General features: G+C 41.9%; 1 protein-coding gene across 11 annotated transcripts in view; it reads left to right on the top strand.

Moving 5' to 3' along the window:
- The window catches only part of RARB (retinoic acid receptor beta), a 319,234-nt gene that overhangs the window by 285,488 nt on the left and 18,856 nt on the right, over positions 1 to 14,890 (top strand). For all 11 annotated transcript variants that reach the window (XM_088164196.1, XM_088164223.1, XM_088164219.1 and 8 more), the window contains one exon: positions 13,129 to 13,289. In XM_088164196.1, coding sequence (XP_088020322.1) covers positions 13,129 to 13,289 — 161 coding nt within the window. The remainder of the gene's footprint in view (positions 1 to 13,128; positions 13,290 to 14,890) is intronic.

Raw genomic sequence — 14,890 nt, forward strand, 5'->3', positions numbered from 1 at the left:
TTCTTGGTTGGGGGAGTGAGGCCAGGAAGTAACCCTCTGGTAAAGGGGCCTTGAACTAATGGAGGAGGAATATTAAAAAATATTCCTTAGAAATCAGGGTGTGGGAAAAATGAGGCAATTAAGAGGAATCACTAGATATCCTGTCTTAACAGTTTATTATATATATTTTTAACGAGTATGTAATCCCTAATGCTGTGTGATGGATTAGAAAAGAGGGGGACTCAGGCCTCTTTCTGTGCATACTTGTATGTTTCCCCTTCACTGAACATTTTCTCTGGGCAAATTGTTTAACTTGAGCTGGTTGGAGGTGTTCCAGCACAACAAAGCTTTGCTGAAAATAACATTGGGTTGAATCCCAAAATGAAGAGTTGTCTGTTGTGTTCAGATTTGCAGAATCTCGGGATGAGTTACAAGAGGGGCCAGGAAGGAGCCTTCCAGTCTGTTCCTGTCCTCCATGTTGTACATCCTAGGCCCTGGGGAGCTTGGCTGCACTGTGTCTACCATGCAGCCTGGTGCTCTGGGCAGTTCTGCAGGTGGCTGGGAAGGTGGGTGTTCATTAGCTCTTTTGGGAACTGAATAAACCTCTGCTTTTGGAAATCCTGAGATTTTAGCCCATGTTTCCCATGGGAGTTGTAGCCCTAGAACAATATCCTGAGGACCTCGTAGAAACCGTTCTGTTAGTGCATCTTTCATCTTGCACTTGCCACAGTCTTGGAGAAGACCATCCTAGCTGTAAGCAGGCACCCAGCCCGAGTACAATGAGTTCAGGGCCCAATCCCATGCTGGTGATGGATATGAAAGATTTGTCATCAGCATCAATGAGATAAGATGGGGTTAGCAGCCACCCATAATGCCAGATGATCCTTGCTGGGTAGTCACTTCTAGTGCCAACTGGAGACTACCACCCTCATTTAATTAAGAACCAGCTGTGTGTTGAATTCAGTCTCCTTGCCTAGCCCTTGGCTTCCTTTTCAGACGTCATCTCATGTCCAAGTTGCATCCTTTGTTTTCATGGAGAAGTCTGGGAAAACTAGGTCAGTTTATCCAAGTAGAAATTATTATTTTATTGAGTTAACTCTGTGTTGACCTGCTGCCTGTTTGCCTTCTCAAAATGAACTCCCTTGTGTGCACTAAATCTTGCCCTGGAAGTTACAGAGCCCTCAGTAATCACTTTTTGATTTCAAATAAAAAATAAAAAGGCTGCTTTCCTTAGTATCTTTCTGTTTCCTGGAGACAAGTATCTGTCTGCTTTGCTTCTTATGTGATCACTGCATCAGACTGGTCTGGTGTGCTGTGAAAGCACTTAATGTAAAAAGGTTATGCGCTGGCTTTACTGGGGATATTTAGAAGATCATATGGAGAAATCAGGATTTGATTCTGCTTGACCCTGACTGACAGAATTAAGCTCTTTAAGTCAGTGCTGTAGTTACTAGCATGCCTTCTTTTTAAAGTAATCTGGTCCACTTACTCCTGCTATTTCAGAACTTCAGTCCCAGACAAGAAAGCTTTTTTTTTTTTTCTTTAAATGAAAGAATATTTGGAATGTATTTTTAAAGAACTTCTTTGGCATTGTACATAAAAGATAAAATATATCAAAATAGACAGTCTGATAATTAGGTGCAGGCTTGTGGAGTGATTCATGTCATAACGTGAGTGCTGAAACAGCTGAGTTTGCTGCAGGTGTGTTAAGGGAATTCGACCCTATAATGCCGTGATGCTTTTGCCTCTACATAAAGCAGGAGTACAGTTGTCCGGAGAGCCTGCATTAATAGATGAGAAGCAGAATTTCTGTATGTGAATTATGGATGGAGCAGTATTTATTAAAAGCAAAAACAAGAGCCTCTGTCTCCCAGGCACCTATTGCTTTGAAGAATCATGTTAAAACTTGCTGCTGTCCCAGGCACAGAGATCCCAGAAGTGAGCTGGGGCTTCAGCTGCTGCCTGTTAAGCCTGGCTGGAGCTCAGAGCAGAGTTATGCCATGCATGGGCAGAACGGGTTCTGAAGAAAAGCCTGGGAGGCAAAGGCCTCTTAAGTGCCTCAGCTGGCGGGTGTAGAGCTTCGGGGTGGGCAGTGAGACACTAAAGCTGAAAGTGAATAAACTTGTTTACCTGTGGCAACAGCCAGCTTTAGCAGGGCTTTCCCGGAGCCTGCTGGCTGGTTCAGCCTGGCTTTCCTGAAATCCTGAGATGGAAAGAAAAAGAAGTCCTCTGACCTCACTCCTTGCTTTCTCCTTAGTTTACAGTTGGTGAAAACAGGACTATGTAATCTTCAAAAAAAATGCCCCACCCCAACAACAAATCTGCAGATTGTTTATTCCAACTGCTCAGCTTTTGGGGAGGGAAAGGATGTAAACAACACACTAAAAGGCAGTGAGATGCAACAGTATTGTTTGGGCATGTTATTATCCCGTTTGATGAAGCTTTTTTTTTGTAGTATTATGGCAAAACAGCTTTAACAACACACACTGTTCTTCAAAAAAATCAAGCCCACCTGCCGTTCAAGCCCCCTGGCCAGTGCAAATGTGTGCCCACCAGCTGTGTTGGACTGTGCATCAGTGTGAGGCTTAAACAGACAATTTTTTTCTGCCTGATCTAGCAGTGCTTCTAGTCTACCTGGCTAAATTACTCTGTTCTTCCCTTCTCCTGCTGCTTCAGCTAGCCAGGAAGGTAAGCCTGAGCAGGGCGGCTGAGCGTGGTTGTGAGGTGCACACCCTGTCCCCCCTGTCCTCCACTTTGGGTACCAATCATGACACCTTGGGAGATGGAAATAACCTCCCAGTCACAATTCTGTTTTATTTTGGTTTAGTAGTAGGAGTATGAACAAGCTTTTGCATTTAGGAAGGAATGTGTGTAAGTTCATAATGGCGTGTTTTCCACATTCGCTTTGGAGGAATAGGTAAATAGATTCTGAGCTATTTCTTTGCTTTTATTGTCCCTGGCCTAGTGGGAGGCCAGGGCTGCAAGCTGCTGAGGCTGTAATGCAGGCAAGCACTGCGATTCAAGACTGCAGCTCCTTTTCTTAAAACATGCCGGGAACAACTGTTCCTGCGCCTTCATGAGCTCAGTTTACGGTTGCGGGAGGCGATGTGTTCCCTGCGCCTGATGAAGCACCCGTGCACGCAAAGCCTCTTCAGACGTGTTGTCAGTTGGCAGCTCTCTCGCTAGATGCACCTTTACACAATTGCACAAGCCACCAGGAGGTACAAATGTGAAATTCAGCCTTGGGGGCAAAACAAAGAAATGAAACTTAGGTATGAATGCGGTGTTATCCATCTGCAGATACAGATATTAGACCTGATCCCCCACTACGCTACTGTAGTTTTACACTAATAGGACTCTGCTGCGATCAGTGGAGTAGCACCACTGCAAGACAAAAACAGCAGTGAGGATAAGCTGGGGCTGTTATTTTAAATTCTGGTAAATAATGTAAGAGTGAACCCTGTTCGGGGAAAGCCAGATTCTGTTCACTGCATGAAACCACCCATAATAAAAGGGAGAAATGCAGTGACACACTGTCTTGCCATTGCTCTTGAACCTGCTCTTCCTTCTAGGGTGCCATTGCCTTGAGTGTCCATGCACATGCAAAGGGAAGGGGTCTTCCACTGACCTCTTTTTTTTTGTCCCATAAAGTCAGTTTTATCGTGCATGATCAGAATTTGTCCTGTAGCTCGGACTCATTCATTACATTGAACAAATGTGCTTTTTATGGAAATTTATTTTGTGGAAGAAGTCTGTTAATAGCATTGTCAGGAAAGAGGTTGCAATTTGTCCTGGTAGGTAGCTTGCTAGTTAAGTAAAAAGCAAGTCATGTTATTTTCCTCAGTGTATGTTAGGATAAGAAATAACATAGCTGTGGCAGGTTGAAGTGTGAAGTGCTACAGGCAGGCAGTGGGGCAGGGATAGTGTGCAGTGTCTAGTCTTAGCTTACAGCCATGCACTTCCTTGGCCATCAGTGCTCCTGGATAATGCCTAGCAAATTGAAACAAGGACTTTAGATAACCCCAGTTGCAAGGCATCGTACTACCATGACTGTCTCCTAAGAGAAATTAATGTAATATCTGTAGATAAGTAGACTGATTTACCTTTTGATGACCCTGGAGAGAAAGGTCAGGTTCAGGATATTTTTGCTCATAATCGGTTATCCATAAGGAGTTAGTGTACCAGGCTTCAAGATTGTAGCTCAAAAGGGCAGTTGCTTTGAGAAGGTAGCTTGAAAGGGCACCTCAACAGCTGAAATTAGATGAGACAGATTTAATGGCCTCTCAGTGATTTCTGACTGAAAGTTCAGAGTTTGAAATTTAGGGATTTTTTTTTAAACCCAGCCTATGGTAAAATAAATGCACTATAGCCTAATAGAAATTCATTTTCAGGCTGAGAATTTAGAAGAGTTTTTTAACTGCTGCGTATACATTTGGTCACTTCAGCTGTAAGGAAGAGAAAGAATAATCACTTTGTGTTTGTGGGCCTGTGTATTTTTAGCTAATGTGTTAAGACACTGCAATTCCAGAAAAACTGTCCTCCATTTCCCCAGAGTATTTTGGTTTAACCAGCTGCATGCAGAATTTTATCTAGACTGCCACAGAAGATACTAGTAAATCCACTGGGATCGTGGCAGCCAATTCAGTAGATAGTAAGCACAGCACTCTGCTTCACTGAGGGTTTTAGTTTCATGGGGATTCTGCCACAGGCTGGTGCTTCTCAGTGGGTTACCTGCAGAAGCCCTGTAAATTTAGGAAACCTTTCCAGATGGAGTGATTGATTCTCAAAGCTCTTTCCCATTCCTGCACTGTGCAGGTAAGGGAAAGACTGGCAATACCCACTGGATGATGCAATTACTTGCAAACCTGTTGCAAGTGGCATGGTAGGTCTTAATAAAAATCGTAAGTTTTATGTTGAGAGTAAAGAGGTGACTGATTTCATGCAGAATACTGAGAGAGATGGGGCATGACCAGAGTGAGGAGGGAGTGATACATGTGTAGTTTAATTTAACAGCTGCACAAGGGACATTGAAGACCTGCATGTGGAGATACTCCATCTCAGATGTGGGAATTTCTGACTGTATTAAGTAACTTGAGGTGATGCCTGTGTGAAATACAGATGGGAACATACCAGTGAGTAAATTTTGTTCGAATCAATGAGTATGGCTAGGCTATTTCCATTGCAGATATGTTGGTGGGTCTTCACGGGCAATATTAGTGATTTATTCTGCCTGCAATTGTTAATGCTAACAACCTTCAATAGCTCTTTTAAGCATCAGCTGCTTAGAGCGTGTGGATTATCCTATTTCACACTGGCAATTAGTTGATGACATTAAAGCACTTTGAAAATGGAAATCGTAGGGCAAATGCTATTTAAACAGTTTATCATTTAATGTATAATCCCATCTCTCCACCTACTTTGATTGCGGTATGTAGGGAGATGGTAAGGGAGACCAAGGAGTCTGCTTTCAGTTCAACCCCTGGTATAGGTGCTGTGACTTGTCTGTCCTGCCTCTGACTCGGCTGCTCCTCATCCTCTCATCCTCTGCCTGCCCACACCCACATGCTGCAAAACACATTTTCTACTGCGTTTTTTCCCCCCCACTTGTTTACTGTCTGTTTTTCCAGCTTTTTCATTTCTCATTTGTTCTTAGGACCTGTTTAGGGAGTGTGGAGGGTATTCCATTTGTATTTCTGGAGTCCTGATTTTTATTCTTTGGGCAGTTGGTACTCTGTTTGGCATGTTCTGCAGAACTTGAACCATTCCCGAAATACTGTAGTAATTATAAAGGTAGACATTCGTTGGTATATTCATACACTTGGAAGCAGCTTATGGAATTTTGGTGCGTTTGGGTTGGTGGGGGTTTTTTTGTTGGTTTGGTTTTGTTTTTCGTTTATTTTGGGGGGGGGAGGAGTTTGTTTGTGTTTTGGAGGTTGGTTGGTTGGTTTGGATTTTTTTGTCCTGTCCTTCAAGACAAATATGTCTGTAGAACCAATTGTTTTCCTTCAGCAGTGGTTTTGGGTCTTGGATTGGCAGTTCTACATATACCAAGTATGATAGCTGCTGATTTTTCTTCTGGATGTCTTAAGAAAAAAAAAAGAAAATAACAATATATTTTTTTAAAGACTGTGAAATAATCTAAATAATAATTTAAAATAAATAGATAAAACAATGCCAGAGGCATACCTTTCAGCTAATTTCAAGGGGTATTTTTCTCAGCCTGTTGTTTTTCATTGGCTTTTCTGTTTTGGTCCCACATCTGATTTCAGATGGTATTGGTTTTTTTCAAAGGACTAGAAACTCCCTTTTTTTTGCTCATTCCAGTTACTAGTATTTCAGGGATGTGACAATAGCAGGTGTCAAATTTCATGTCAAAAATAAAATTGTTCAGACTGATGAGAATCCTTGAAACCACAGGTGGAGTTTCAGGCCAGTTAAATAAAGCTGTAGAGCATCCATTTGTATCATTCATTCATATAATGAAACCTGTTCTTATAACTCAGCTCTTGATATATTAACCCTGCAGTTATCCTCACACATAAATGGGAGATGTGTTGCTTTCGTCAGGATATAACCATATAAATCCCCTGTGCATGAATGGAAAAATAGAGGCCCTTAGGCTATAGGTATCAAAGGTCTCCCCTATACTTACAATAGCCTAATAAGGTTATTTTGAAGGCATAGGTAATTACTCACAGACTCCCTATAGCCAGTGATTCATTGTTCACTACTGAAACATTTCTAAATGAATTATGTTTTAAACAAGCAAATCCTTGCCCTTCTCTTTTATGGGAGGAAAAAAAATGGGAGGGACACAAAATTCCACCATTTTCTGTGTTAAATAAAGTACACTGCTTGCTAGTTAAAAGGTCCCTGGTATTTGAAGCAGTTTAAATATACAGCTGTGCTTCTTGTTCTTTTGAATGCCTATTTCTGAATTTTACATTTTGATAAAAATATTATTGTTGTCATTAATTTGTTATTTAGAAAAGACTGTGGATACAAGAGCTCAGTGCAATGAATAAAACAGTTGGAGTTAACTATCCCTGGGGATAGAATCAATCACTGTTGTAGAAGAGGGTGACATTTAAAAAAGAAACTCAGAAGAAAATGTCATGCTTAAAAAATTAGATTTAAACGCACTAGCTCCTGATTGATTTTTGTTGCACTCACATGGATACACTGATTGATTATCAGCCTTACTAATGTTTAGTACCTTTCTCACTTCTCTAATAATCAGAATAATCTAATTTTCAATGTCATTTAAGTTACCATATTCAAGGTTATAATAGACCACATTTCTAATAAAACATAGCAATTATGTAATGAATAATACAAAGCTGCAAGGCAGAGTTCAAATTTACCTTCCTAAAAAATAAATTAAAAAAAAAAAATACCACGAGTGGCTGGAAGGACGATGTCTTCTGGATCCGCAGTGCGTTCCCCTGTGGTTGAACTGAGGTTCCTGGCGCATTGGCTGGGGCGGGTTTGCCATAGCTGAATGTTATTTCTCAATAGGAAACCCTGGGCGGGCTCGAATTCTGTAATGGATGTGCTTGCTCTGCGCCTGGGGAAAAATGATAGCGTGCCAGGTGCTTATGAAATGTCTTCCATGATTGTTTCTCTGTGCTCCCTGTTAATTTTGATATGTGTCTGTGGAGAGATACTATCTCACTTAATTTGAGATGTTTTCTTCTGGTGATTGTTATCCAACAGCTGACATGGGTGATTTCTCAGAATCAGCTACAAAATATGCAGGTTTCAATGTGCTTTGGTTTTGTAAGCCCCTTACACAACTGCGTACTTGTTATTTGCATTGTCCATTAGAGATGAGTTTTGTGTTTGAAATGGGCTTTGTCTGCAGTCATTCTCCATATGTCAAAGCCAAGTTTTGGCATGGAAATTTGTTTTAAAATAGTTTCCTGGCTTTTTTTTTTTTCAAGACTGAGCTATTTTGCTTAAAAGAAAACATTATTTCATCTGGAAATCACGACCTAGGAAGCCAATCTATTTATAACTACCTGGAGTTCTGCATATTTTAGTATGTTTAGCTTGCAATTGCACTGCTGTTAATGTGAACATGAGTCCCACCATCCTGAACTGATGCTTTGTCAGTTTGTTGAGCATGATTTTGCTGCTTTTGAGATGATTGTTTTGTTCCTTTACTTGTGTTGGAGTTGGGAAACTCAAACTCCTTGAGTTCCCTCATCTTTGTGCTTTCTTCCACCTGTTCTTTGGCCTGGAAGCTGCCTGGAATGCGCAGCTAGGTGTTACTTTTGACCATGGGGTCAAAAAGAGCCTAGTTCAGCAGCAGCAGGGTTGTTAAGGCTCCCTTGATTTGTGATTTTCCAAGGTGACTGTTGGGAAAGACACCCTTATGGACTGCCATTCCATACAATTTAGCACAGTTTGTTGAAGAGTAATGTGTGGTATATGTTGGGCATTTAACCTGATGGAGCAAACTTGGCATTGGCAGTAAGTAAACATTTTGCTTATTTGACTGAAATATTTGACTGAGATTTGTCACAGCTCCTAGCTTCTGCCAGAATTAGAATTTTTTAGCAGCTGCCTCTGGAGTTGAAGAAGCAAGAGCATGGAGGAGCTTTGTGGGTTTCCACCCTAAGAAGCAGCTTGGTGCTCCTGGATTTCCCAGCTGCAGTGCTGAACATTGGCCCCACTGCCGCCTGTGGCACCACTGGCCTGCCCAGGCTGCCTGGCTTTCAGACAGGGACAGGTGACTTCCCAAGGAGCAGAAGGACAGGCAGGACAGCGAGCCTCTGCCCAGAAGGGAGAACTGGCAGGTCTGCAGTGTTCCTACCTCAGTTCACCTCTCACTTCTCTTCTCATTGGGTTTTGCAAACAAAAGGAGTCTTTTTGCAGACCGACCTTGTGCCCAGCGCTGTGCAATTACTGACTTGTTCTGTGTGCTTCATGGTGCTTTTGAGGTTTGTTAGCTTAACGAGTAACTTCCAAAATATTTGGGGACAAGAGGAGTGTGGTTTACAGGAATGCGAACTGACTGGAAGCACTAGTAGTTGTTGCTAGAGGAACAAAACCAGCTAACCAGTACACAGAGCTCTTCAAAGGTCATGGGGATCTCCAAGAGGCAAAACTGCAGTGATAGCATTTTAAATAATGAATTCATAGATGATTAATCATTATAATACATGAAAGGAGCTGTCTGCCTCTCTTCTGGATATCTGGGGAAGCACAGGTTGTGCAAGGAATAGGAAAAATTGCATTGCGAGTGGCAAGTTCTTCTCCCTTGGACACGTTTGTGCCGCTTTTGACAGATGGATGTACAAATACTCACTGTTCCATGATTTTACCTGACTGTCTAGAACTGTCTAAATTTCATGGGCTGGATCCCAGCTTATCCTTAGCCAAGCAGTGGCTAAGTTTGGTGGACCTGAGGGGCTTGTGTTTAAGACTGGACGATTCCCTGCATTAGGACATGCTTGAAGTGACCCCACTCAGGCAGGAGAATTGCTGCATGGTTACTAAATGAGAGCACTGGGGTTCTCCAAGGGAGGCTGTTTGTGTCTTCTCTGTACTTAGTTCCATCTACAGCAGACCCTGCTGTCCTTAAAGAACACATCTGACCCTCATGCAGCTTTTGTACCCTGTTCATCACTTCGAGCATAAGAGGGAAAGTGTATCTGAGGCTAAGGAAAAAGCAATGGCAAACCTGGGGTGAGGAGAGCAGACTGAACAGGATGAGAGGTGATGTTCTGCCTCTCTATCATCAGGGAGGAGGCTGAACATCTGAAGGTAGGGGCTAGTTCTTAAGGCAACAGAAAGTACCTTGGCCAGCTTGCGAACCCTGCTGTGGCTGCCTGGAGGTTTCTGGGTGTGGAAGTGCAAGTCCTGGCGTGTGTGTCAAGGGGACAGGGAAGCTGTCACAGGAAGATGGATTGGAGCAGACGTGCAGGGGTGTGGGTGTGTCACTCAGCCTTCTGAGACGCGTCAAGACCTGGCTTCTTCACGTATCAAGATACACCTTTTTTCATTCTCCTTCCCCACACTGCCACCTTATTTATTTTTCTTCAACTTCCAAGAGTTCTCATAGGACAAGAAAGCTTCCGTACTGTCCCCTGTTGGGAGCTTCTAATTAATGCAGCCATCAAGTCAGAATTTAGTGCACAAGTAATGAAATTCATAACCTGAGTTTTCTACGGCAGCATTAACTGTGACACAGATTCATCACTGGTGTATCATCATTAAAAGGCAGTGGAATTGCATTGGGGATTGATGTGATCATATGCATGTAAAGATCAAGATACCAAAAGGTGTGATTTATGTAATATAAGCATAAGCTGTAATCCAAAACCCTTCCCACATGCAGTGTGACAATTCCTGCTCCCAGAGCAGTGATGGTTTTTAAATTTACTGCATAAATGTGTGTGTTTATATGTTTTTATTTAACTCTTTGTAACACAATATTGTCTTAATGTCTCTCTCCTTTGTGTGTGTGTGTGTGTGTGTGTGTGTGTTGTGTTGAATTATAGCTGTAGTTCAATCTGCCTAATAGTTCAGTTACTGAAATGCTTTATACTTTTGGAGCTTGGGTGTTTTACGTCAGCACTTTAATCCATTATCTTATAGGGAATATAGAAATGCTGACATGTCTGGTACAGTCTTGATGAATAAAGCAAGAAGAAATATATTATTCTGGTTTTATCATTATTATAAAAGCTATCAGAATAATATAAAAAAGTTAATGAAGAACAAAATATGGTCTTAGTTTTCAGGCTGTGTTACTTCTCCCCTCTCTAAATTGCACCAAAAAAGAAAGGGGACAGAACTGGGCCAATTTGGTGATGAGGATTGATCAGCAGCTGTCCCTCTGGTGGCCTTTGGAGGGAAAGGGACTTCAGGTATAGCTGCAGAAGTAGCAGTGCTGGAGTAGCAAAGGAGCATGGCAGGGCTTCTGCCAGAGTTATCTCCTGGTCTCTGGGAGCCCTTTGCACCTGCTTCGAAGTCTGGCCTGACTAATGTACTCATATTCCACAAGGAGTTCATGGAAGCTGTTGAGGGAAGTAGTTGTTGAGGCCGCCTGCTTGGCAAATTTGTCAATCAGCTTGTAGAGGTCTAAGTAAGTGGGGCTTTGTGACGAAGGTTTATTGCTCTTTGCGGTTGTGTAGCAGTTCACAGAATTTTCTAAGGAAATCTTTTATCCCCCAAGTACATCAGTAATTAGGATTTGTTTCTGAAGTGCAGTTTGCAGCTCTCCAGACGTACCTCTGGGTCCTGGGTGTTTTTTCAGTGTAAAACATGGTACCTGTGTTCTGCCCTGGGGTCCAGCAAACAAATCAGAGCATTTGCTTGAAGGGAAAACTTGTAAAAGGAAGCAGGGAGGAACCAGTCCATCCCCCTAAACCTGATTATACAATGACTACACTGTAGCATTGTACCTTTGCAAGGAATAACCTTTTTGGTCCACCCTTGCTGGTCTCCTTTGGGTCTGTGTTCTCCAAACACCAAAATTGATGGTTAGGCTTTAATCCAGTGGGGTGCTCAGCATCTCAGCCCTGATCCAGCCAAGCAGATGACTGACTTCAGTGCTGGTCTGTCACACAATTAAGTCAAGTTCATGCTTAAAATGTGAATGATTGGCACCAGAATTCTCTCAGTTGCAAATTCATACCTATAGTGAGAAAACCAGAGCCATACATTGTATGGACTATGTGCCTAATGGCCTTGTGTAGAGAAACAATGTTCCCCACATCTCTCATCCTTGTTTTCTATTACACACAATATGTTATTTCTGTAAATGCCTCTGACTCTGATGCTTTCCCAGCCCACTATTTTTTCTGCTCTTTCTGATTATTTGTGGTTCACTGGCATGTAGGAAGCGACCACAGAAGATGTGGAGATGGGCCTGTGGAACCCACAGGGAAGAAAAGCTGGCATGGAGGTGGCTCTATGCTTCCCTCCCTGAGGCACAGATAGATGTACTTTCTGGGGCAGGACAGTACAAATAAGAATCATCCAAATCATCCAGAATCCCTGGCCATGCTCACATGTGCCAAACCCACCAGCTGCACCCTCCAAGTTCAGGTCCTTGTTTTAAATATCGTGAGGTTTTGAATACTAACAATGTTAAGATTGGTTTTATTTATCCAGTAAGATTTAGTCTTCAGGGTGTTTAATATTGACATGGAGTCTTTGGGGAGAGGGATTGATTTTGCTTGGCTTTGTTGTAAAGCCTTATGCATCTGGTTACACTTAAGACGTTAGCTTTAGCTAACAGCAAGACTCTTGATAAAATTCACAATTACTGGCAATACTGCGGACATGGACTTATCTCCTGGGCACGTTTTGTAAAATTAAGCTATTTTCATTAAAAGAACAAAGAGCAGCATGGTGATGGAGCAGCTGTCATATTTTATTACAAAACACAAATATGTGGGAAATCAATTACAGCACGAGTGTGCACAATGCATATTTCCAGTAATCCCCCACGACCGGGGGAAGGTAGAAGGCTGATCTGAGTGCAGAAGCAGATGGCAAGCAACTTTAGATAGCTTTAGACTGCCATTTTTTCTCTTTCAAGTGTTTGTGCTTCTCCTTTGATCTTCAGAACTTGAGTTTAACGTGTTTCATCTTCTTTTGTTTACTGTTTTCACATTTAACTTTCCTTTTAAATAACTTCTGTTTGGTGGAGTTTGTATTAGTATGGGGCTTTGTTATCTTCCATGCTGAGGTACTTAAGAAGAAAGACAGTTGCTGTCTTTTTTTAGTGTTGTTCACATCCAATAAAATAGTGACTGCATCACTGCAGAGACTTCACCATCCACCATGCACAGTGAAAAAATCCCACCTCACAAAGTTACTAAGACACTGTGCTTATGAAGTTGCAGTAGACTTTCCTGGAAGGCAGATACTATGGGATTGTGATGGCACACCCACAACAAACCCCTGTGGAAGTTTAGTTTCGTCACTGCTTACTACATGTAGTTCTTAAATTATTTTTAAATTAATAAGCTGGAATTAGTGTTCTCTGTGCATATAACATTTTTATATTTACCTAAAACAATGTGTGTTTAAAATAGCAGCATTTTACAGTGATTTGAAATAGAGCAGCAAAAACAACATAGGTTGATCCGAATAACCCCATGTGATCTGTATCTCTACTTTTTTATTCAGCTGTCAGAAATGATAGGAACAAAAAGAAGAAGGAACCTTCAAAGCAGGAGTCCACAGAAAACTATGAAATGACAGCAGAGTTAGATGATCTCACTGAGAAGATCCGAAAAGCTCACCAGGAAACCTTCCCCTCACTCTGCCAGCTCGGAAAATACACTACGGTGAGTATGGTTTGAGGCACAGAGCGTTCTGGATATGCCTGGATGATATGAGTTTTGGAGGCTCTGGACATTTTAAATAGATGGAGGGTAGATTCACTCTTTGCACCTCCTTAGCAGGAAAAAACAGAGGTGTATGTGTAAACGCTGCTTGCTAGGAAGAGAAATTGCACTTAGATGTGAGCGCTACTTAGCGGTATCACAAGAGACTCCTGGAGGATTAATGCAGCCAAGCGACCAGCTCCGAGACCATGAGTCAGTTACATTCCATCATTCATTAGAAATTTGTTGGCTTCCAAAGACGTGATCTCTGCTCGTGCATCAGTGGATTACAGCTTTGCAGGTGTAGGGAGTTCTTAAATGCTGCTGGATTACTGGTGATAGTCCCAAAGCTACCAAGGTCAAGGAAAATATGAAATGTTTAAGTAAAACAGTTTCCAAAATGCTCATTTACAGTTTATTCCTAGAGTCATAGAATATCCTGAGTTGGAAGGGACCCACAAGGATCATTGAGTTCAACTTCTGGCTCTGCGCATGATAGCCCCAGAAATTACACATCCTTTCCTAGTCTACCAAAACATCCCGTAACAGCAAAAACTTCTGCTGCTTTTAGAAATGAAAAGTCAGCCCCCCCATCAAGAAGCTCAGTACTATGGGAACTTCTCCAGAGATGAGTCAGGGAAATAATTTTTTTTCTATACATATATATGTTGCTAAATACAGGGAAAGTCAGTGACATTAATTGATTAAAGAAAATTCAATGTCAAGTTTGCAAATCTAGTAATAAAAGAGATTATAAAAATTAACCATTAGGTAATAGAGTCTTATCAGTACAGAAATGACTGCTGGGTCTGGGCTTGCTCTTGATTGCAGCAGCACTGGCTGTTTCAGAGGGATGTGCAAAACATCCTGATGTAGTCAGGTATGTGCTCTCATTGCTGAGAGCAGGAGTTCAGGAGTGACATGACTGGGGCAAGGAGACAGCTGCCTCCATGGTTCTTGCCCTCTAGCCCCAGATGAAGATCTGGGACCAATCCTCAGAGGTCAGGTGAAATACTTCTATCACTGGATTGCTCTCTGTTTTGAGGAAATTTTCTGCTATCGAAACAAGAATTAAATTTCTCAGAGTAGGCAAATTCCTGTGTGCCATCAATAGTAACTGTTTTAGCGATCAGGGTGCTCGTTTATGGCATATTAATCTATTTACATAACAAAGTGCGAGGTTCAAAACTGAGGTTTAAGTGTAAGACTTGGTATTTAAGTGCAAGAAAAGCAAGCACATACGTGATTTTAGAAAAAGGTACGTTTTTCATGTTGCTGAAAGTATTTTCACAAACACTTTTCACATTTTATTCTGAGCCCCATGTAAGCTGGTTAGTACTGGGGAAGGAGCCTGTCTTCCCCATGCTTTTCTGGTCCTTCCCAGCAGGAACACATTAGTACGTATTTCCACATTACCTCAGAGTTAGCAGTGTGCTGCCGCCAGTGGATGGTACTGTATCCTGGTAATTGTCAAAGATCCTCAAGGGCTGAAAGATAAACCTTGGCACCTCTACACTTGCATTAGGTATTGGATGATAAAGTATCATTAATCTTTTAGCTCT

This window comes from Sturnus vulgaris, chromosome 1 (assembly GCF_052056855.1).
Source record: "Sturnus vulgaris isolate bStuVul1 chromosome 1, bStuVul1.hap1, whole genome shotgun sequence".
NCBI classification, from domain to species: Eukaryota; Metazoa; Chordata; class Aves; order Passeriformes; family Sturnidae; genus Sturnus; species Sturnus vulgaris.